The sequence below is a fragment of the Lepidochelys kempii genome, chromosome 6, assembly GCF_965140265.1.
Source record: "Lepidochelys kempii isolate rLepKem1 chromosome 6, rLepKem1.hap2, whole genome shotgun sequence".
NCBI classification, from domain to species: domain Eukaryota; kingdom Metazoa; phylum Chordata; order Testudines; family Cheloniidae; genus Lepidochelys; species Lepidochelys kempii.
The window spans coordinates 100,771,078-100,796,649 of record NC_133261.1 but is presented as its reverse complement, the minus strand read 5'-3'; the positions used below and the strand labels follow the sequence as shown (position 1 = coordinate 100,796,649).

Genomic DNA, 25,572 nt, shown 5'->3' with positions numbered 1-25,572 from the left:
ATTTCTCAGGTAATACAGTATGTGAATCTCTGTACTGCTATAATTAACCAATCAGAGTTCAAGTGCAGGGATTTGCATAATCAGTGTATGGTTATTTCTCAATAACTACTGGAAATATGAAAATCTTTTTTTAGGTAACTGCTACAATCCTTCTACTAATGGCCTTTATTCAGAATTTTTAACAGGTTGTGAGCAAGAAAAACGATGATTAAGAGTCTAAATTAGTATAAAGAGCTACAGGGAAAATGATGGATCATCTCTTGAGACAGTTTGTGTTACCTGTTTGCGGTGAATGAAGTAAAATGCTACATGACATTCAGCACAGGGTTACAAAATTGGCACAGCAGTTCCTAAGCACTCTACTGCATATTTATGTGCATAGAAAAAGAAAGCAGGATTTTTCAGTAAAATACAAGGTGAGGCAGCCTGTATGGCCACTGCTCTGCATTCCATATCAGGAAAAAGAAGGATAGAGCAAGAGAGTGAGCCAATAGTATATCCTAGAACTCCAGCTCTGAGGATACTGTATTTGCAGACCTAGTACCTGCCAAGACCTTTGGTTACGGAGTGGTCAATAAGTACTAGAGCTAGGTAAATAACTTATTTTTCAGTTTGCTAGTAATTCCAAAAAAAGCAGGAGGTTGGTTTGGTCCAAATCCAAAAATTGTGAAACATTTTGGCAGATCAATTAAAATCTATTTCAGTCAAAGAAACATGTAGTTTGACCCAAAATATTTTGTTTCAGGCATTTTAAAAGGGCTGGATTCACAAAAAGAGAAGGGGAAAGGAGGTGGGTGTTGTATAATGGAAGATGTAGTCCAGCTGAGGAACTTATCCCATAGAGGAAGTTAAGGTTCAAATAACAATGTTAACAACATTACACTTAGTTTGTATGTATTAACATTGCTAATATTCCCTTAACAGTTATGCTGGTTGACGGGTTTTGTGTTCACATTTTTAATCATAACATATTTCCTAATATTTCAAATGGCTAAAGAGGGACACTGCACTGTTCAGGTTTGGCCTTTCTGCCCCTTCATAGACAGGCAGAGGGATGGCCAGGCCAAACCTGAGTGGCGATGCAATTCCATATGCCAGATCACAATGCCACTCAGTTTGGCTACCCTCTCAAACGGGGGGCTCATGGCAAACTAAATATAGGAAATGTTCTGCTTCAACTGGGATAAGGGACTTTGAGGGAAAAAGTGGTACAGTCCTGTGAAACTCAGAACTGAGAGATCTGCATACAATATCACTTTAATGAAAATGTGTGCACTCCAGTTTCCTTGTTTTTTCCCTAAAGACAGAAAAAAACCCCAAAGCATAGGGCAACTAACTTCTACTGATAGTTCTCCAGGTGTCCTTTTAAAAATTATTTCAATTTATCTAAATGCTCCCTTCCAGAGCTCTGTCTGCATTACTACAAAATATATATATATATTTTTAAAAAATCTGTAGCATAGACCAATTGGCCCGATGGCTGAATTTAAAAATCTTCACATATCTAACTTGAAATTAAAACTCTCCCAGCACTTGTCCCTATTCACATAAACACCTTTCACACCCCTCCCAAACAAATCCAAACATATCAAGTTGTGGTAATGCACAGAAACTGAAAATTTCTTTCTGTAATCTCCTCTTAACTGACATGTAGTGTGTGCTTTCTCTTTCATTCACACTTTTCAGTAAAAGAAATCGTCATTATTTATTGGCTTACTACTTGAGTTGAGATCTATTGTGATGTTAACTAACATAGCCAAAGAAACATCCTCCTAGAAAAGAGTAATTTTGCAGTTTAGAGGGCTTCAGATGTTCAAGTAATGACTGCACTTCCTATTTTCCATGTTGAATAACATGAATCTTGCATATACCTGCTTGTGCTGAAACATGCAAATCATAGCTCTAGCTCCTGAACATCACACTTCTACTGTTGGTCTGAAAAGATGTCACTAAAGCACAAAGGATATTTTCTGTATTGCATAATGAAAAAAATCAGATAATTTCATTATGAAACAACTCTTTTAAATAATTACAAAAACAGCAATAATATTGAACCTAACACTGAAAGTTTGGTCAGTAAAGACATTTGAACTTTATTTTAAAACTGATACCAGGAAACTCTTTCACACAAAAGGTCACAAATATATGAATGTAGTATGCTTATTGGAAGTAAAACACTTTGGTTAGCTGAAAAACAATTGCTACAGGTGGCACTCTGGAGAACCAGAGTAATGAAAAGAATACAATACTTTGAGTCTCTTGGCTCTAGTATATTTCTCTCTCACTCACTCTCAGATATGCATGCACTACATCAGGGATCGGCAACCTTTGGCACGCAGCCCGCTAGGGTAATTCCACTGGCAGGCCAGGCCGGTTTGTTTACCTGCCACGTCGGCAGGTTCGGCCGATTGCAGGTCCCACTGTCCGCGGTTTGCCGCTCTATGTCAAAGGGGTCTGTGGAACGCGGCAGCCAGCACATCCCTTGGCCTGCGTCGCTTCCCTCAGCCCCCATTGGCCTGGATTGGTGAACCGCGGCCAGTGGGAGCTGTGATGGGCCAAACCTGCGGACGCGGCAGGTAAACAAACCTGCCCGGCCCACCAGGGGGCTTACCCTGGCGGGCTGCATGCCAAAGGTTGCCGATCCCTGCATTACATTGTTTGCAAAATTCACAGGACTTTGACAAAATAAACACCATTTTTATACCATATGTTTTATCTATCAGTTCTGGAGCTTGTGTGGCAATTCGTTGACACCAAAGCGTGGTGTTTTTGGCAAGACTGGTGATCTCCAAACTATACTCTGTCTAGCCTGTGCAAGAGATGAAGTGACACATTCTGGTGCACTTAATGGAGATATATATGTATGGAAAGGAATTAATCTCATACGGACAATACAAGGAGCACATGCTGTAAGTATATTTATGTTATAATTCAGATTGTTTGAACAATGCACAGCTTTGGAAGTTGATTCGTGTGTAATGAATAGCTCAAAGAAGCTTTTTGAAATATTATTGTTGAGATTATTTTTTATTTTCAACCAAAATATTTAAATCTAAATCTGAAGAGGTTTTTTTTGCCTTTACATAATTTTTCTGTATCCTTCCCATATCACTCTAGACCGTATGCTTATGTGGAGGAGACAAGTGGAGAAAAAACTCAATAATCCTGAATTTAATTTCTACATGCAGAGCTGTCTTTGTCTCTTTTTTTCCTTCAGGTGTTGTAACTAGTGTGTGTGACAATACAAGGCAAGGTTCAACATTTTAAGATTTCTCATCTGCTATTCACAAATAAAGCCATTAATTTTTCTGACATTTTTAATCTAAGAGAAATTTACTTGGTCACACTATTAGGAGTATATCAAGTTGACTTTCTAAAACAATTCCTTATGTTTGAAGGTGGATTTTAATTATGGACAGTGGTGTACCTTACAGATAATATTAAAACTCAGTGTGTTATGAACAAACTGATCCAATGAGACACAGAATGGGAAGAGAAGAAACTTTTAATTTTCTTACTGCAGTGGAGCGGCAGCTCTACAATAGTTAAGTTGAAGACCAGCTTTCGGTTTATAGCTTGACTGTCATAAGTGCGCCAAAATCTGTACAGTTACTGGGATGCTTTCAAATTTTCTCCCTTGTGTGGGTGCGGGATTTGGTCAGTGAGCCAAATTTGGAGCTATTGGTTCCTGAGATACGGCCCCATGTGGGGAAAAAGACTTTTCTTAACGTTAACATATTCTGGAGTGAATTTTTGCTCACAGATAGAGATCAAACTAGGGGGAAGAGGTCATCACGCAAGTATCTCAAATGCTTGAGAGTTACCCCAATGGAGTACATGCATCTACTAGCCCTGTGGGGAAAATCAAATTAAAACATTATTAGTTAAAGACTTCTCTTGCAGTGCGCAAGATGAATTACACTGAGTATATGCCGAGAAAGAGGTTATCTGGAAAACTACCTCTATATCATAGGATCTTGTGACTCTGATGTTATGTAATGGTTATTGGCTCTGAGTACCACCCGTGGCACTATGAATTCAAATCCAATCCAGAGCAGAAATAAAAAAGGAGGCATCTTGTTCCGGTCTCCCTCTGTCAAAGGTTTTTTTTTTTTTTTTTTAATTGTGGGAAAACGTCATCTGAATACATCAGAAGGCACTTAAACTGTTTATTGAAAAGAAAATAAATTACACAAGCAAATGTTTGCTGGGAGGAGAGGGTGATATTGCATTAATTTAGATGGAATACAGGTGCCCAAAGATGTTAACATAACCCAGTTGCTGTCCAACGTTAAACAGTGTTAAGCAAGGTTCAGGGTTTGGTATACAGAGACCTTAGCCTGCTTAGTATTATGGCAAATACCATTAAAAACCTTTTATTAAAAGGTAGTAAAAAGGTAAAATGGTTAAAGCATTTGAAATGTTGTTAAAATGAAAGCCTTACTTTACATTTCTTGTTCCCTTTCCCTTTAGTTGGAGAGAGGTTTGAAAGGAAAAAAACCCTTGTTTAACAGTGTTCAGTGGTAATAACTTTCCTTTTCGGTTAAAGAGAAGAAGTTAGTTGAGATTGGCTAGATCTGTTATGGCTGCTTCTGTTACAGTTCAATCCTGTTTCATCTTCAGTGGTATTTGGGATGCAGCTGAGGGTGGTAGAAGTGATGATGTCATCTGGCTTCCACTCTGGTCTGGTCAGGCCATCCCTCAGGATCAGGACAAAAAAGGTCTGGTCCCAGGAGACAGTAGGGGTGGCAGTCATGATGGTGAAGCTTGCTCCAATAGCTTTTATTCTTCTTGGTTTCCCTCTGAAGGCTCTTTCTTTAAAGATCCAAAAAGGGAGTGATGGGTGAAATAGCCGATCCCCTCATTAATTTGTCCACCAATTAGGCCTAATATACAACACACCAATTTTGGTTAATTTCCAGTTCCATATCTTCTGTTTTTACCAAGTATGATTTAAATGTTTTCCTTGAGTTATATCAGTAGGCCTTTCTGTTTGGATTTACTCCGATTTTATTGTAGCTGTTCCCATCAACATTTGTTGTTATAGGTTATTGTGATATCTTATGAACATACACTCACTTTTAACAGTAGAATTTACAATTAGGGTAAATTTGTAGATCAAATTATCACAACAGTGATTGGGATGGAAGAGTAGGGGAGGGGAGTTTGGGGGCATGCACTAAGAACACACTGCTGACACTGGGATAAGGAATTGAGAATGGGCATGCTTAATGCATATCACAGCCTCTGCAGCACTGGGTTTGGGGGATGAGTGCACCCACTGACATGAATCGAGCAGTTCACACGTATCAAAGCTATTGTTTCAGGCTATATTTATCTCCATCGGGTGTTCTTTCAGCTGAGAACATCTCACTGAAGTGGATGGGTCACTTAACACCTCTCCGAATTAATAAATTTTTAAAGGAAGGTAATGTAATTAATGTAAAATCAACTTGAGTTTATTTAAAATAGATCCTGTCAAACTAACTTGATATCTTTTTTTTTTATGAGACTACAAGCTTGGTTGATAAAGGTAATAGGGTTGTCGTAATAGACTTCTGTACAGCATTTGACTTGGTACCTCATGACATATTGATTAAAAAAATTAGAACGATGTAAAATTAACATGACATATTAAATGGATTAAAAACTCCCTAAGCGATAGGACTCAAAATGTAATTGTAAGTGGGGAATCATCATGAAGCAGGTGGGTTTCTAGTGAGATACCACAGGGATCACTGTTGGCTCTGTGCTATTTAACATTTTTGTCAGTGATGTGGAAGAAGACCCTAAAATCATCACTGATAAAGTTTGCAGACAACACAAAAATTGGGGGAGTGTTAAATAATAAAGAGTGCAGGTCACTGATTTAGAGCAATCTGGATTGCTTGGTAAACTGGGCACAAGCAAACAATGTGTTTTTAATATGGCTAGAAGTAAATGAATACATCTAGGAACAAAAAATGTAGGCTATACTTACACGATGGGGATTCTATCTTGGGAAGCAGCAACTCTGAAAAAGATTTGGGAGTCACGCTGGTTAATCAACTGAACATTAGTTCCTAGTGTAATGCTGAGGCCAAAAGAGCTGATGCAATCTTGGGATGCATAAATAGGGGAATCTCAAGTAGAAGAGAAGAGGTTATTTTACCTCTTTATTTGGCACTGGTGCAACCGCTGCTGGAATACTGTGTCCAGTTCTAGTGCCCACAATTCAAGAATTATGTTGATAAATTGGAGAGTTCAGAGAAGAGCAACAAGAATGTTAAAGGATTAGAAAATGTGCATTGTGATAGACTGAAAGAGCTCGCTCTATTTAGCTTAACAAAGAGAAGGTTAAGGGGTAACTTGATTACAGTCTATATGTACATACACATACATTAGAAAACATGCATTGTAGTGATAGACTCAAAGAGCTCACTCTATTTAACTTATCACTACAACACATGTTTTCTAATGTATGTATATGGAGAACAAATATTTAATGGTGGGCTCTTCAGTTTAGCAAAGAAAGGTACACCATGATCCAATGGCTGGAAGTTGAAGTCAGGCAAATTCAGACAGGAAATAAGGCATAAATTTTGTCAGTGAGGGTAATTAACCAGTGGGAAAATTTACTAAGGGTGATGGTGGATCACTGACCATTTTAAAATCAAGATTTGGAATTTTTTTTTGGTTTAGACAATTCATATTGATTGGTTAATCCTCCTACTTACAGTCCTGGCCCAAGGATCTCTGCTCTGCCCTGCCAGGACCACAGCCTTCCCTGCACCTTACCCCTGCAGGGATCAAGTGTCACTGGCCCCGCAGCCCTGAAGGTAGTCCTCTGCGGGCCTGCTGTCATGACCCCATTCTCACACCTGTGACAGCAGGGCTGCAGAGGGCTTCCTGTGCTGGCACAGGACTGGTGACACCTGGTTCTTGCAGGCGCAAGGTGCGGGGAAGGGTGTTGTCCCGTGGGGCCTTCGTAATCCCAGCTAGTGAGGGAGCAAGACCATGGCAGCAGGGCCACAGAAAACTTTGTCCTGCGAGAGAGCCAATGACACCCAATCCCTGCAGGTGCAGGGGAGAGGCTGCACTCACGCTAACTGTTTCCCGTGGATTTTTTTCATTTTTTTCATTTTTTTGTGTGTGTCAACTGAAATAGATGTTTACTGACTTCTATTGATTTTTTTTTATAAAATAGAATCCTGCCAAGCCTAACTATATAAAAGCTAGGTATTTTGATTACCTAGCCACAGTAGCATATCAGCTACAAACCTAGGTGAAAACAAAGTGCCTAAGTGGCCACTAACTCTACCAACAAACATTTCTTATTCTGTTTTGAAAAGATAGGAAATTAATTGGCAAAAAACTAAGTTAACACAGAGTTAAGGTTGCCTGGTGACCCCTCATGACCTTCCAAAATGTCAAGTTCAGCAGAACTCAAACCTCTGACAACCAGGAAATACCGAGTTAAGGTAAATGCCTTCTGTGCAAGGTGCCCCAAACCATCTATAATGCAGATACTTGCACTCTGCCTTTCAGTGTAATGGACAGGCACTTCTTTGTACCTGCACTATGCTCAAACACTGATCCTACTCCTCTGACAGAATATCACACTTTTTACAACCCCTTCACACTTGCACCCAGGATGCCATCTTTTCCCTACCAGTCATTAAATCCAGAGACAGCTCTTATAAGCCACCTCTCTACTGACAGTACTCATGGCAAGAAGACCCCATGCCCTGCTACTGACACAACTTACACAATTCTGTATTAAATGTTGCAGACTGGAACCTCAAGGTAAACATGTACCTATTTCCTTTGATTGCACACGTGGAGAGTCTCAGACCCAGTTTTCTTCATATCACAGTCATAGCTCTGACACACTCCTCAAATTACTCCCCAGGTCTCCTCATATCACAAACACACCTATGCCAACTTGCCCCATCTACTGACTCCAACGTTCAATACAGCTGCACCTAAAACACTGAAAGCAGCTGGAATATACGCAGATGATTCCCAGTGGCTCTTGCCAGCTCCGGGGAGGCAGGGGCAGAGCTAAGGTTGCATGGGCATTTACGTTAACTTTGTATTTCCTGGTTTTGCCAAACTTGATTTTTGGAAGGGCATGAACTGTCTGTCACTAGACAACTTTAACTCTGCATTAACTAAGTTTTTTTCCATTTAATATATCAATACCTGCAGTCTGGGTAACGTGCAAGAAGAATTGAAAAGTCTCACTGATGAAAAGAAATTAAATATAGTTGGCGTTACTGAAACTTGGTGGAACGATTTGCATGACTGGAATGTTAAAATCACTGGTTAGAACATGTTCAGGAAGGATAGAATAGGAAAAAGGGGAGGGTGGAATTGGGTGGCATCTGACATTAAAGATCCATTACCTTCTTTTAGAATTACTGCTAACTCAGAAATGCAGATCTTGAATGCATGTGAAGCAAAGCGCTAACTATAAAGCCCAGCAGGGGGGTACTAGCGGTGCATGTTACAACCACCAATTCAAACCAGAGAACAGGATCAATTACTCCAACACCTACCTTTAATGTATAGAAAGTAAACTTGTGATGTTATGGGTGAGGACTTCCATTTGGGAAACATATTATGGAGGTTTAATGCAGCCAATGGTAAAACATAATTAGCTTCTAAAAATATGGGTGATGGATTTTCTAACAAAAGGTATTGCACCCTACATGAGATAATTCTATTTTGGATTTTGTATGATGGATAAAATGAATTAATCATTATACTAGAAGCTGGTGGTTGCTCAGGGAACAGTGATCATAAGCTGATTACATTTAATATGGCATTTTTACCAGAATGCTTACCTAAATGTGCCACGCTTCTTAGTGTGATAGAGCAGGCAAAAGTCTTTTGTTACTGCCCATGATGACAATTTTTCTTCTGTGAAATCGTTGGAGTCATAACCCTACAAACTGTGGTGGCTATTGAAGTTGCCAACATAGATGGCGGGGTGGCTTGCAGGTGGCCACACTGTAGAAGGCCAGTTCATTAATGGGAGTTTACAGACATTCACTACAGTCAAGTCTCTGACCTTGATGATGATGGAATTAAGGGACATGTTTGGGAGGACCTGAGTAGTGTTCTTCAAGTCATCTTTGACATGGGTTGACTGCTGAGACAAGGATGTATCCATTGATCTCTCTGGTGGCTTTCTCGCTCGATGTGTGTTTCCTGCAGCGCAAAGATGTCAATTTCATCTGATTGTAGGATCTTTGTGAGGTAGTCGCATTTTGCGCTGGATAAACCCTCAATGTTTAACTGCATTATATGCAGTGAAGGGTTGGCATCTGGTTTGACTTAGAAGGGGCTGTTTTTAGAAGGGGATTTTCTGGCTAGGAGGCCTTTTTCAAGAATTTCTGTCACCAATTTTACATTAGTTGTGCTTACTCCTGTAGCAGGTTTCAGAGTAACAGCCGTGTTAGTCTGTATTTGCAAAAAGAAAAGGAGTACTTGTGGCACGTTAGAGACTAACCAATTTTTCTGAGCATAAGCTTTCGTGAGCTACAGCTCACTTCATCGGATGCATACTGTGGAAACTGGTTATCATCCCTCCCCCCTATGCTATATGCCTGACCTTTTCTTTGTCGCAGGATGATAATGGTAACTTTGTCATCAGAGACTCTACACATGTGAAATCAAAGGAAATAAGTACACATGTACTTTGTGGTTCCAGTCTTGATGACTGTCCCAACAGACTACACAGACCCATTGTGATATAGGTCAGTCTCCAAATCCCACTATTTTGCTCCATCCTGAAGCCTCAGTGTGGAACTGTCGGAAAGCAGTATAATAGAGAAATCTGTGATGTGGATCCCTCTGACCCCTGCTAATTATCATCACTTGGTTAGCCTTATAACAGCTGTCAAAGTCAGTATTCCCAGGGGATACAGAAAGGCTTTCACTCCCTGCTGGACACTAGAGTGAAGAACTCCTTTGGCAGTATACGGCAAATGGACAACCAGATACAGCAAAAGCTTTGTTCTATTCTTTGGACTCGTCAAGAATGCAAAGATAGTGCGACACTTTGGAGGCCCTTGACCTCACAAAGTCAAGTTGAAAGGTCTAGTATCTCCTCCATGCCCTTGGTGGAGTGACGCCTGCAATCTATAAATCTCCGCAGGTGAGCCCAGATGCCATAGCGTGGCAACTAATTGCCAACTCAATTGACAAAAGCACCATAAAGTCAGTAAAGAACTCTATAATGCCCTCAATTGATGCCAAACATTTTCCCAATTTTCTGTGCCCAATTTAGTGGAGGAGGTGGACAGTGGCCTCACTCAAATAAAGACTGGAAAAGCAACAGGTCTTGATGGCGTATTCCCTGTGGTCCTAAAGCATTTGGGCCAAATAATGAGAAAATGGCTAGCTGCTCTCTCTACCAACATCCACTCCTCAGGGAGAATAGCAAAAGAATGGAAAGGAGCAAAAATTATAGCTGTTCTCAAACCAGGAAAAGAGGCAGCTAATGCAAAAAGTTATTGACCTATAGTGCTTCTTAGTGGCTGCTATAAGCTATTGGAGCAGCTTCTGCTTTGCAGAATGAAGCCATTAGTGGAGGAACTGGTCCCCCAAAGAACAAGCTGGTTTCATAATAGGCAGAAACTGTAGTAACCAAGTCATTGTGTTGACCAGCTATAGAGAAGCTGGCTACAAATTGCAACTTAAAACAGCAACAATATTCATCAATCTTAATTCCACATACGATACAGTATGGCAGAAAGGACTTCTAATGAAGCTTGCAATAGCCATGTTCTGTTGCCCTAGAATTAGGCTCATCATTGAAATGCTGAACAATCTCAGATTCACGGTGTATCTTGGTGATGCTATCAGCAGCCTGCAAAGACAGAACAACTGACTCCTGCAAGGGTCCGTTTTAGTTCTAGCACTTTTCAACTATCTATCAGCAATTATTCCACCAACATCCTCCCACAAGTTCATGTACTTGGATGACATGGCGCTGGCTTCTCAGACTTCCTCATTTGAAACCTCAGAAAAGGTTCTAGAACAGGACCTACAAACAGTAAAAACCTATTTCAGGGCATGTTGGTTAAAGCCAAATGCCTCAAAAGCAGGGGTCTCAGCTTTTCATATGAATAATACCCAGGCCAAGAAGACATTAAACATCAATTTCTGTGGGTCATCATTGATACATGGTCATAATTCAAGGTACCGGTGATAACGCTGGACCGCATGCTCAGCTTCCATCTCCACCTTGAACCATCCAAAAGGAAAACAAAGACCAGGGTCAACATCATACAGAAGATTTCAGGAACATCTTGGGGAAGCGACACCTGCACACTCTGAACATGGACACTAGCCATAGTCCATTCCATAGTGGAACAGTGTGCACCAGTTTTGGAGTAGAAGTCCACACACCATTTTAGTGGATACTGAAATTAACAAAGCTCTTTGCATAATTAGTGGCACCCTCATATCAATACCAGTTCCTTGGCTATTGGTACTGGCTAACGTTGTGCCAGCAAATCTCCGAGAGGCTGTGACAGTTAAGGAAGATCATAGCAAATATCACACTACCGGTCCCCCATGATCTGGAGCACCTCCCTCACCACCAGCTAAAATCAAGAAAACCCTTCTGGTCTTGTGCCACAGCCCTCTTTGTGGAAGATAAGGACATTTGCAGAAGATGGTCTGAAGTCTAGGTGGCTACCGACATACCAAACAAAATCTAATTGATGACCCAACTGTGGAAGTGCCAGGCTTCTCCTTCCCACAGTGCATACGGATAGCTCTAAACCATATCCACATCTAACATGAAAGATGAGCATACTAACTCCATGGATAGAAAGTGAGGAAATCGCTGAACTGCAACTGTGGCGTGGTACAAGCTGTCGGACACATCATGGATGATTGCCCAATCTATATTCATGCTGGAGGCGTCACAGCCATTCACATAGCTACCCCTTGTGCTCTCGTCTGGATAAGAGACCTTAAGATCCAACTGTGGTCACGCTGTTTCTTTCACTGTTCCACTGTTGCCATATGAAAGAAGATGATTTAACATGGCAAACAGAGGACAATCGCAACCAAAAATATATATGCCTGGTGCTTCAAAGGGGCTAATTTCCCAATGCTCAAGAAAATTGAGTGACATTGTTTGGGAGAAAAAAATTAGACTGAAAATTGGGACTATTTAAAGAAGAATATATTAGATGATCAAAAATCCATGATTCTACAATGAAGGAGGATGACAACTTTGGCTAAAAGCCCATCCTATTTCAGTGAAGTTAAGGCACCAATTGAAAATTAAAAAGCATTATATAAAATAGAAAAATGGGCAAATAGGTAGCAATTGATAAGAATTAGAAGTTATGAAGTGCAGAAAATTGATAAGGGAAGCTAAAGACATCAGGGAAAATCCAAGGCTGGCAGAGCTAAAGACAAGAAGAAGGATTTTAAAAAATGTATCGGGAACAAAAGAAATTCTAGCAATGGTTGGGCCTATTACTAGATGGAGATGGTAAAACTGTTAATAATGAAGCAGAAAAGGCAGAAGTGTTCAGTAAATATTTCTGTTCTGTATGTGTGAAGAAGCAAGATGATAAACTCATTATTTGAGGATATTAAAGTACTTTCCAGGCTATTACTAACTGAGGAGGATGTTAGACAACATCAACTAGGGATAAACATTTTAAAATCAGCAGGCCCAGATAACTTGCACCCAAGAGTCCTAAAACAGTTGTCTGAAGAGATCTCTGGACCAATCATAAGATTTATTAAAAATTAGAATATTGGGGAAATTTTAAAAGACTAGAAGAGAGTGTTGTGCCAATATTCAAAAAGAACAAGCTGAATAACCAGGATAACTACAGGCTGGTAAACCTGACCTCGATCCTGGGCAAAATACTGGAAAAAGTTAGTATGTGATTCAGGTCATAAGAAATACAGCGTAGGAATACAATTAATGCCAGTCAACATGGTTTTATGGAAAATAGGTCTTTTAAACAAACTTGATTTCAATTTTTTATACAGGTAACTTGAGATATATAGATATCCAAATATATATATACACACACACTTAGACTTTTGTAAGGTGTTTGACTCAGTACCATGTGAACCTTGATTTAAAAATTAGTATTACATAATATCAGTAGATCACCTGTTAAAATGATTAAGAACAGATCTAACTAAAAGATCTCAAAAAACAGTTGTCAATGGGGAATCATTTTTGAATGGAGGTGTTTCTAGTGGGGTTATGCAAGGAGTAGTACTATGCCTGATGCTATTCAGTATTTTCATCGATGATCTGGAAGTAAACATAAAATCACTACATCATTTACAAATTATAACATCAAAAACTGGTTATGATAAATAATGGAGAAGATAGGGAAATCATACAGAGTGATCTGGATCATTGGTAAGCTTTGCCTATTCAAACAAAATGTGCTTTATTATAGCCAAATGCAAAGTTATACATCTAGAAACAAGGAATGCAGGCCATGCCTATAGAATGGGGGACTCTAGCTTGAAAAGCAGTGACTTTGAAAATGATTTAGGGGTTCTAATGCATGAGTAACTGAAAATAAGCTCTCAAGAAGCTAGAAAGAGAACTATAGCAGGCTGAGAATGGATGAGCAGGAAGGAATGTAACAGCAGGTGGGGGTTGGAGAGTTAAATTTATTTGGAGCAGGAGTGGAAAGGGTGGGTAAGAGATGGAACTGACCAGGAGTTTGAGAGGGAAGGCATCAGCAGGAGGGGCAAAGAGCTGAATGGGGAAAGAAGACAAAGAGATATACAAACACACATTGGTAGCACTTCAGGAGCTTAGTCATAGATGGTGGATCTGATACAGGAAAATTAATACTAAAGCCATTAACCAAAAAAACTTATCAAAGCACGCTACTGTGTCATTAGAAAGACTAGGCTATAGAAAGTTCTTAGTTGCAGTGTTTTATGGATAGTAATTGAGAAATGACCTATGAATTTCAAACCCTTTATACGTTCATATTAATGTGTAATAAACTATATGATATATTATTTAAAACAAAAAATATCACTCTATATTTTAAAGACTATTGCATACTATGGTTGAACTTTGCACAGTAAGTTCAGATGCTTTCTCAATAGCTGAATAATTTATTTTGGGATATGCTTTCAGAGGTGAATATTAAAGTTGTGTGGACTGATGCCAGAGGCTGAGGTTAAATAACAGGCACCTAAGCATCATGCATCCATGGTGGTACGCTGAGCTTTAATTAAGTATAGATGGAAACAATAATTTAAATGAATGTTTTAAAGCTGGTCTTGTTGGCCAACACAGTTTGTCACCCAGAGTTTTGTTCCTATTGGACTGGCTAATTATGAATTCAATCAACACTGACCTACATTTATAGTGTAAATATATAGGAAAATGCTTAATTATTTTTAGATTTCTATAGTGAAATACACTCCTTTCACATGTCATGGAACACATTTCCACAATATAATAAAACTTTGAGAGAATTTTTTTATTCTTTCAAGGCAGAAGTTAACAATGACATTCCCTAGAAAAAATACTCACTGTCCTCACCAACTTTCATCCATAAAAATGTTTTAGAAAAGAGATTGGCTTTGTACTAGCCTGAAGGTGAACCAGTTTGGGCTTTGCTGGGCAAGTAAAGGGAGTGAATTCCAGAGTCAATGGCCTTCCAATGGGAATTTGCTTCCCCGAGACTGCTGCGGGGGGGACAGTTACCTCAGGTGTTATAGCTGATGTCGACTTGTGCAGGACATAAGTGGGAGGGAGAGGCAATATCTCATACAGTCAAGACTGAATCCCCACTCTGTTACTCCAAGTGCAGGAAGTGGGGCCCCACAAGGATTTTAAAAATTAATACTTGCCACTTCAGGCTTGTATTAAACTCCCAAGGTTACAGCTTTTCTCTGACCTTGGCTTGGTAAACGCTGCCACCGCCCAAATAAAAAAAAACAAACCACCCTTTGAACACAAGGGTGCACTTGGGAATTCCTCCCTGAGGGGTACCCTCAAGCCCTTTCATCCCCACTCCGGGGAAGAGCTGAGAAAGGAAACAAAGGAAATTAGCTGTGGCTATCAGCTAATCAAACAACATGCACAAACCCCTTAGGACACCAATCCTGTTCTTAAAAAAGGTAAATTTTATTAAAAACAAAAAGGAAAACAATCCATGTGGAACTTAGGCATTTTGCTAGAGTTTAAAAGAAACAATTACAAAAATTAAGCCCCCAAAATAGCTTTCTTGAGGGTTCAGCTTAAAGGTTACAAGCAAATAAAAGACCTGGGGTTAGCACAGAGGAGATCCACAAGCCTTGAAAAATAAACAGAAATAAACTTGATTGAGTCTAGCTAAACATTCTGATCTACTTACACATTTGGAGGTTCAGATAAGTAGTTCTAGGTATAATCTGATATTTATGATCATACCTGGCTTAAAGCTGCTTACAGCATTGCTGCTCTGTCCCTCCAGCCTCTTTCCCAAATTTAAAAGTTCTAGCCTTCCCATTTACTCTTTTGGTCAGGTATCCCCTCCTTTTCTTTTACCTGTGGGCTTGTTAACCCTTTACAGGTAAAGCAAGCCGAGAACAGACACCAAGAGGGATTTTACAGATAACTGGCTGGCTGGGTGTTCATAAATGGGGGCTATCTCCCCCCATTCATTTATCACATATGTTTTTATAGATCAGTCAGTGTCTATGCTTTGAATTGTACCTGCATGTGAAAAGGGAAGCCACTGCTGTTCTTGGGGAACAGGTGTAATATGTTTAGTTTTCCAGTACAACTTAATAGGTGGGCAGTTGCATCTTGCACATGCTTTCCACATGATCTTTCAAGCATAGCCCTAATTAGAGCTAATCCAAAGTAGAAATTGCATAGGCAGGACTATTATGTTGAATAAGGTGGTGCGAGGGAGTCACAAGTAGGTTTTAGAACCATTTCCATGCTTTGGTTGTTTTTAAATGTTCATCTGGTGTTACTTTTGTTTGCTTGTAACTTAGTGTTTAAAATATATTTTAAAAAATAGAGATAAGGTAAAAATTTAAAGGCTCTTAAGTGACTTAGGAGCAATACATATTTGAAAATGGAATTAAATGGAATCTAAATTCCTAAGTGACTGAGTCACTTTTGAAAATGATTTTTGGATCAATAAAATCGAAGCTCCTGGCCAAAAAAAAAAAAAAAATCAGGATTAGGTACAATATATTAGGCAGCTGTGTTGTATTTATCTTTATTTCAATATTAGTTATACCAGTCATGCCTTTTTCATAGAAGATTAGGGTTGGAAGAGACCTCAGGAGGTCATCCAGTCCAACCCCCCTGCTCAAAGCAGGACCAACACCAACTAAATCATCCCAGCCAGGGCTTTGTCAAGACGGGCCTTAAAAGCCTCTAAGGATGGAGATTCCACCACCTCCCTCGGTAACCCATTCCAGTGCTTCACCACCCTCCTAGTGAAATAGTGTTTCCTAATATCCAACCTAGACCTCCCCCACTGCAACTTGAGACCATTGCTCCTTGTTCTGTCATCTGCTACCACTAAGAACAGCTGAGCTCCATCCTTTTTGGAACCCCCTTCAGGTAGCTGAAGGCTGTTATCAAATCCCCCTTCGCTCTTCTCTTCTGCAGACTCAACAAGCCCAGTTCCCTCAGCCCAGTTCCCTCAGCCTCTCCTCGTAAGTCATGTGCTCCAGCCCCCTGATCATTTTTGTTGCCCTCCGCTGGATTCTCTCCAATCTGTCCACATCCTTTCTGTAGTGGGGGCCCAAAACTGGACACACTACTCCAGATGTGGCCTCACTAGTGCCAAATAGAGGGAATAATAACTTCCCTCAATCTGCTGGCAGTGCTCCTACTAATGCAGATCTATATTAGATATATATATTTTTAGGCAAAATGTCAAACATTGCTTGACTTTTTGCCTAATTAACTGAAGGAGTAGACTAATGGCAACTAAAGCCCTGATCCAAACTCCAGTAAAGGCAGTGGAAGTCTTTCCATTGATATTTGCAGAGGTTAGAGGGAGTCCTAAGGCAAAAGGATGTGAAACTAAACTCTTTTTAGGTATAAGAAGCAGCAGCATTATGATCATCAGTATCAGGATGAAAGTAATATTTCAGCAATTCTCTCTACCTACTGAATATCAGCAAACACATTAATTCTACTGTTTTTTGAGTTAGGTAGGTAGTAAATGGCAAAAAATCCCATTCAGTCAAATCGAAGTGATAAATAATGACTGACTCATCAGTTCTACAGAATGATCTGGATCTCATGATAAACTGGGCTCACTTGAACAACATGTATTTTAGTGCAGCCAAATTCAGGGTCAGAAACCTGAGATTATCCATACTTACAGTCCTGTTCAGCTGTGCCACTGTAGCACTTAGTGAAGATGTTACCTGCACTGGCGGGAGAGCTTCTCCCATTGGCATAGGTACTCACCTCCCTGAGAGGCAGTAGCTGTGTTGATGGGAGAAGCCTTCCCATCGACATAATGCTGTCTATACCAGGAGTTCAGTCGGTATAACTGCGTCATTCCTGAGCTCAACCAGAAGGTAAACAGTGGTGTCCCCAGGGGTCTCCTCTGGAACCAGTCCTATTCAACTTATTCATAAATGATCTGGAAAAAGGGGTAAACAGTGAAGTGGCAAAATTTGCAGATGATACAAAATTACAAAAGATAGTTAAGACCCAGGCAGATTGCGAAGAGCTACAAAAGGATCTCTCAAAACTGGGTGACTGGGCAACAAAATGGCAGATGAAATGTAATGTTGGTAAATGCAAAGTAGTGCACATTGGAAAGCATAATCCCAACTATACATATAAAATGATGGGGTCTAAATTAGCTGTTACTACTCAAGAAAGAGATCTTGGAGTCATTGTGGATAGTTCTCTGAAAACATCCACTCAATGTGCAATGGCAGTCAAAAAAGCAAACAGAATGCTGGGAATAATTAAGAAAGGGATAAATAATAGGACAGAAAATATCATGTTGCATCTATATAAATCCATGGTACGCCCACATCTTGAATACTGTGTGCAGATGTGGTTGTCCTATCTCAAAAAAAGATATATTGGAATTGGAAAAGGTTCAGAAAAGGGCCACAAAAATGATTAGGGGTATGGAACGGCTTCTGTATGAGGAGAGATTAATAAGACTGTGACTTTTCAGCTTGGAAAAGAGACGGCTAAGGGGAGATGTATTATTGAGGTCTATAAAATCATGACTGGTGTAGAAAAAGTACAGTAACTCCTCACTTAAAGTTGTCCTGGTTAACGTTGTTTCATTGTTACGTTGCTGATCAATTAGGGAACATGCTCATTTAAAGTTGTGCAGTGCTCCCTTATAACATTGTTTGGCAGCCGCCTGCTTTATCCACTGCTTGCAGGAAGAGCAGCCTGTTGCAGCTAGCTGGTGGGGGCTTGGAACCAGGGTGGACTGGCAGGTCCCCCATCAGTTCCCTTATCAGCTCCCCGCTTCCCTGAGTTCCCTGTGCATCAGCCGTCCAGCAAGCTATCAATTGCCGGCAGTTCAGCTGTCCCTCCCTACACTGCCATGTGCTGCTCCTGCCCTCTGTCTTGGAGCTGCTCCTAGGAGCTTCCTGCTTGCTGTGCAGGGGAGGGGAGAAGAGGAGGGCTAATGTCAGGGTGCCCCCCTACTCCTGCCACCCCGCTTACCACTTCTCCATATAGAGCAGGGTGGGGACAGGACAGGGCTCAGGACAGAGAGAGCTTGCTGGCCGCAGCTGCTATCTCAACTTCCTGATCTTTTTAAAGGTAATGTACTTAGAATGGTGTCAGCATACTTAAAGGGGAATGCACATCTCTCTTTCTCTCCCACACACAGGGTGTGTGTCTCTGTCTGCCATGCTGTCTCCCCTCCCTCCATTCGTGCTGCCTTGTAGAGTGTGAGGCTACATTAACAACAATGTGTTAACCCTTGAGGGCTCAGCTGAATGCTAACTCAGCATTTAGCAGTAAGGCATTCCCTGGGAAATATCCCACCTTCTTCCACCCTCTAACTTCACCACCTCAACCAAGCTTCACAATCATCATTGCTGTGTACAGTATTAAATTGTTTGTTTAAAACTTACACTGTGTGTGTGTATGTATGTGTGATATATAATTTTTTTGTCTGGTGAAAAAAATTTCCCTGGAACCTAATCCCCCCATTTACATTAATTCTTATGGGGAAATTGGATTTGCTTAACATCATTTCGCTTAAAGTCACATTTTTCAGGAACATAACTACAACGTTAAGCGAGGAGTTACTGTAGATAAGAAAGTGTTGTTTAGTATTTCTCATAGCACAAGAACTAGGGGTCACCAAATGAAATTAATAGGCAGCAGGTATAAAACAAATACAAGTAAGTATTTCTTCACACAACCTGTGGAACTCCTTGCCAGAGGATGTTGTGAAAGCCAAGACCATAACAGGGTTCAAAAAAGAACTAGATAAATTCATAGAGGATAGGTCCATCAATAGCTATTAGCCAGGATGCGCAGGAAAGGTGTCCCTAGCCTCTGTTTTCCCTAGCTGGGAATGAGTGACAGGGGATGGATCACTTGATGATTACCTGTTCTGTTCATTCCCTCTGGGGCATTTCATTCTGGCCACTGTCGGAAGACAGGATGCTGGGCTAGATGGACATTTGGTCTGACCCAGTAGGGCTATTCTTATGTTCTTATGAAGTTCTTTCTGTACCACTTTCAATTCCATTACAACACTGGGAGGAAATCCATAATACTAAAAATTGTTCTTTAATTATTACATGTATTCTGACACTCTCAATTATAAAACATGTACTTGTATAATTTATGTTGCCTTCTGTGACATAACAAAAAGGAAAATATTTCCTATCACTATGAAGAATAATTTTGCTTTGCATAATAGTAACTGTAAACTGCATATTTTTAAACTTTTTTTTCTTGTATTTAGGCAGGAATTTTCAGCATGAATGCATGTGAGGAAGGTTTTGCCACTGGTGGCAGGGATGGCTGTGTTCGTCTATGGGATTTAAATTTTAAACCAATTACTGTGATTGATCTCAGGGAAACAGACCAGGGATATAAAGGTAAAATAGTCTTATCATTTTTGTTACACCATCAAAAAGGAAGTTCTTCATAGATTGAAAAAGTAATATCTATTTAAAAAAAAGTTAATGGAAATGTTTTATAAATTTATATGTATATTAATATGAACAATTTATTTGCACTATAAAAATTAATAATTTGCACTTATATAATGGCCATTCATCTGGGGATCACTAAGCACTTCAAATATTCAATAAGACTCACAACAGTTCTGTGAAATAGTTACAGCACATAGAGCGAAAACTTTTCTTACTGCTGAGGTGCAGCCACCCTTATGTTGTAACACAGCAGCTTTTTCATGGTATGCAGTAACACTGTATAACAATGTAGGACAGGAAATGAGAACTAGTGTATTGCAGCAGAAATTGCAGAGGTCATTTTGATAGGCAGATTGCAACTAGCTGTGCTGAAATTTGGCTAACAATAATAGCACTTACGTACTCAGCACCGGTCAGGCATAACCATGAAGGTGCCATATCATATGAAATAATCTCAAGTCCTCGGTTTTATGACACATTGAAAAGGAGGCACCTCCAGCAATATATTTGTTTCTTATATTGGCCTAAGATATTGATTCAATACCAACTCATGAAAAGAGTTCAGACATGCTGAAACATACTGTCACTTTCAGCAGCACTTCTATTGCGGGCCTCTCAGCCAATTGCTGAAGCTGCTTGTTATTTTTTACAGTCGTGCAAGATCCCAGTACATTGAAGGATGATTTGAGCTAGCCAAATATATCAGTATCAATACATAACTGCTCTCATATACAGTAAAATAAACATACCATTTTGAACTGTAATTGACCTGGCAACTCCACTAAGATTCTGAGACATCCTAACAAGATGGGTTGCGGTCCATTTAAAATGACCTGGAGTGGACAGTCAGTTTCTTGTTACTGAGACAGTTCAAGAAAAATAACTACCACAGTTAGGGTGGCCAACTTTCTAAGTAGTGAAAACTGGACACTGAGTGCCGGAACCTCCCCTGCCCCTTGGTCTACCTCTTTCCCTTGAGGCCCATCCCTGCTCCTCTTCTCCTGCCTGCCCCACCCCGCCGCTTGCTGCTTTCTCCACCACCCTGCCTCTGCCAGCTGAGCAGGGCTGTATGGGTGGAGGGGTGATTGGGCATGACATTGGCAAGACAGCCAGGCTCCAGAGGAAAGGGGTTGACTGGGGCAGGGCAGGGGAAGGAGAGCTGTGCTCCGGGGGTGGAGGGGTGAGTTAGGGCAGGATGGGGCAGGGACAGCCATGCTCCAGGGGTGGAGGTGTGAGTGGGGCAAAGAGAGACATGATCTGGGAGTGGAAGGGTGAGCGGGGCAGGGAGAGCTATGCTCGGGGCAGGACGTGGGAGCTGCTGGTACCTCTCTCTGCCGGAGCCGTTCCTGAGTACTCCACTGTTCCTCCAAAAAAAAGAAAAGGAGTATTTGTGGCACCTTAGAGACTAACAAATTTATTTGAGCATAAGCTTTCATGAGCTACAGCTCACTTCATCGGATGCAGCTCACAACAGCTTTATGCTCAGATAAATTTGTTAGTCTCTAAGGTGCCACAAGTACTCCTTTTCTTTTTGCGGATACAGACTAACACGGCTGCTACTGTGAAACCTGTTCCTCCAGACTCCAATGGCAGCTGCTTCTCTTCCTGCCCGCCCGGTGGCAGAGACCAGTTACTGCAGGTAACCGGGCTTTTCGTGTCCAGTCAGCAGTGCTAACCAGAATCCTGGCAAACGTAATCAGAGTCTCTAAGCAAGAGCCAAATGTATTCAAATCTCTGCTTTTTCCCCTACTTCCTTTCCAGGGGAAAGGCAGGTATTTGGACAATAGCTTTTTTTTTTTTTTTTTTTTGGATAAGGCTTTCTTTTGCTTCTTCTTCCCTTGTTTCAATCTAGCATTCAACAAGATTAAGGGTTTCAGATATCTTAAATAAGACTAGCATCACCTGCAGAAATTACTGAAATTTCATTAGTGGAACTTTGTAAACGTGGTATTTAATGCAAAGATATTACAGCACAGATAAGGATACCTGCTCATATATCTTAAACTTTTAAAAAAAAAGAAAGAAAAAGGAAAAAAAGGAATTAACAAGTTCACAAAAAGTTTTATAATTTTTTCTTTCATTCGCCATTACTCTTATCCATAGGTTGAAAGGGCTACCACTGTTTGAAATGATTGCCAAGATTAACTCTTGCTGTAGACTTTGAAAGTCTAATCAGCTAATATCCTGATACCTCTATCTAAAAGAAGACCATTTTATATCTTTCTACCTGTTCTCTTTCTAACTCTAACAATTCCTTCATTAATTTGTTCACTCCTTCTCTATCTAGTGCTTTTAAAACATGTTGTTTAATTATTTCTGATACCCACTTTATGTTATGGGATATGCCTCTGTCACGGTTCCTCCCCCACTCTGAACTCTAGGGTACAGATGTGGGGACCTGCATGAAAAACCTCCTAAGCTTATCTTTACCAGCTTAGGTCAAAACTTCCCCAAGGTACAAAATATTACACCTTGGACTGGCCGCTACCACCACCAAACTAATACTGGTTACTGGGGAAGAGCTGTTTGGACGCGTCCTTCCCCCCAAAATACTTCCCAAAACCTTGCACCCCACTTCCTGGACAAGGTTTGGTAAAAAGCCTCACCAATTTGCCTAGGTGACTACAGACCCAGACCCTTGGATCTTAAGAACAATGAACAATCCTCCCAACACTTGCACCCCCCCTTTCCTGGGAAATGTTGGATAAAAAGCCTCACCAATTTGCATAGGTGACCACAGACCCAAACCCTTGGATCTGAGAACAATGAAAAAGCATTCAGTGTTTTACAAGAAGACTTTTAATAAAAAATAGAAGTAAATAGAAATAAAGAAATCCCCCCTGTAAAATCAGGATGGTAGATATCTTACAGGGTAATTAGATTCAAAAACATAGAGAACCCCTCTAGGCAAAACCTTAAGTTACAAAAAAGATACACAGACAGAAATAGTTATTCTATTCAGCACAATTCTTTTCTCAGCCATTTAAAGAAATCATAATCTAACACATACCTAGCTAGATTACTTACTAAAAGTTCTAAGACTCCATTCCTGTTCTGTCCCCGGCCAAGACGACGACAGACAGACCCAGACCCTTTGTTTCTCTCCCTCCTCCCAGCTTTTGAAAGTATCTTGTCTCCTCATTGGTCATTTTGGTCAGGTGCCAGCGAGGTTACCTTTAGCTTCTTAACCCTTTACAGGTGAGAGGAGCTTTCCCCTGGCCAGGAGGGATTTCAAAGGGGTTTACCCTTCCCTTTATATTTATGACAGCCTCCAGGAATATTTGCTTCAAAATATTGTTTAGTTTTTTTTCAGTATTACTTATTATTACATCCTATAATAATGTATTAAGTTCTCATTTAAAGCCCGATCTGGGTTCCAAGTAATGTCTTTATTATTAGATTTTCACCTTTGAGTTAGAAAGAGGTAATCTAATTTTAAGTATATTTGGTAAGAATTAATGAAAAAAGTATGGTTGTTCTCTTCTGTGTTTCCATCTCCAAGCCTTTGTTAACCCATTATTTCTAATTTGATCTTAAGATATGTTCCAGTGCTCTGAGTTAGATTTTAAGTAGATCTGTATATTATTGAATCAATTTTAACATTAAAATTTTCTACTATTATCTCTCCTTTTGAAAACGCAACTAATATTCAAAATAATATGACAATTGTCTCTGAATTTCAGTTATCACTATTTTTCTTTCTAAAAAACCTCTTATTAGAAAATATCTTCCCTCTTTTTCTCCCAGTGATTTCTCTAATTCAAGTGTTATTTTCATCTTTAACAAAATTACACATCTTTCTATTTTAGAAAAAGAAAAACGTAAGTAGTGCAGTAGTGACTTCTGTATTGAGGTCGCCAAACACTTCTTGTTGTCAATTGTCTCTTGTTAAATTTAAAAAAAAATTTGGGGGGGGGAGGGAATTGAGAAAAAACTGTTTGGCCATTTTTAAGAATTAGGTTAGTGGCAAAGCTATATTTTAAAAATGTTAGAAAAATTTCTGTTTTTGAACAACTATAGCACATCTGTGATTTGCAACAAAGGCAAAATCTTGACATTTGGCAGAGTTGCATCTTGCTGGTAGTTGTAAAAATCTGTCCAGGATTTGGAAGAATTATAATCTGCAAAAAGTCACCATTTGTACATGCTCAGTAGAATTTATCAGTTTACCCCATAATTTTCTGAATGTTCCAACTGCACTGCATTTGCTCCCAGGCTTCACTGAGCTTTCTATATTGTTCTGAGGCAGCCACACAGACCTGAACTTCTGGATGGATCGTGCTGCAGGCCTTTTTGCTCCTGCTTTCCCTCATTAAAAGTCACATTCACCTCGAGAAAAGTGCATTGGTTGGGCACTAGGAGACAGTGAATATAAGTCTCACCACTCCTATTGAGAGGTTTTAATAATTCTGTGCTCTTCAAAGCCCTTATTACTGAGGGTTTTTTATTCCCTCATCCAATTCATTTGGATGTTCAAAAGCAGAATTAAGTATTTCTGCCACTTTTCATTTCCAACATTCTTAAAATTGTTGTTTTGCTGCTGTTTAGTCTCTAAAGTGCTTTAGTGTACAGTAGCGGGGGTGTAAATTTTACTTTGCACCAGCATGTTGCACACTAACTGGCCCATGTGGACCCTACTGGTATGCACTAAAAGTTCCCTACTGTGGGATAATGTTACTGTTTGAAACAGGACTACGTTAACACACAATGAAGAACTTCTGGTGTGCTAGGATCAGCATGGGCCAGGCCAATTAGTATGGGCAACGTTGGTGTGCATTACAATTTATACCTCAGCTCGTGCAGACTAAGTTACTGTGTAGACAAGCCCTACTTCATCAAGTGTACCAAGATGATTGTGTTGTCAACTTTCACCTTTTTTATCTGGCTAAAACTCTTGTCTTCCACAAGCATCTGACTCTTCTCAAAGGCTAATTTAAAGATATCCTACTTCACAAAATGACTCTTCAGTTATATTACACAGCACCATTTAAAAAAAACCCCAAGTATTTAATTTCCACCTCAAATATAATTTATTGTCTCTTACCTATAAAAATGAGTTATTGGTAGAATTTCTCTGTAAGCATGATGTTTTTATCTTTGTTTCCATCTGAATATTCAACTCTAATATTGAATAATGGGGAGATTTTTTCCAATTGACATCAGATAATCTCGTATTTGTTAGCTTATTGTATACAACAAAGAAGTTTTATTTTTAAATTCAAAGGGTGGTTTACCAACAACACAACTAACCACCAAAACACTTTTAAGAGCTTTCCAGGGGTGGGTGTTAGACAGATTTCCCCTAGTTTGTTCTTCGCTGTTTTTCCCTGTCATTTCCAAAATAGTAGCCGTAATAACAACAGAAGCTATTGAGCCCAATTATATTCTCTGTGTTGGGAAAATATGTGGGAGGAGCCCTTGGGTGAGGTTGGAAAACTCCACAAT

The 25,572-nt window shown here is 39.9% G+C and overlaps 1 protein-coding gene across 12 annotated transcripts in view; it reads left to right on the top strand.

The window, feature by feature from the left end:
• EML5 (EMAP like 5) overlaps positions 1-25,572 on the top strand; it is a 294,529-nt gene that overhangs the window by 65,590 nt on the left and 203,367 nt on the right. For all 12 annotated transcript variants that reach the window (XM_073349378.1, XM_073349377.1, XM_073349376.1 and 9 more), the window contains exons 5-6: positions 2,724-2,909; positions 19,935-20,070. In XM_073349378.1, coding sequence (XP_073205479.1) covers positions 2,724-2,909; positions 19,935-20,070 — 322 coding nt within the window. The remainder of the gene's footprint in view (positions 1-2,723; positions 2,910-19,934; positions 20,071-25,572) is intronic.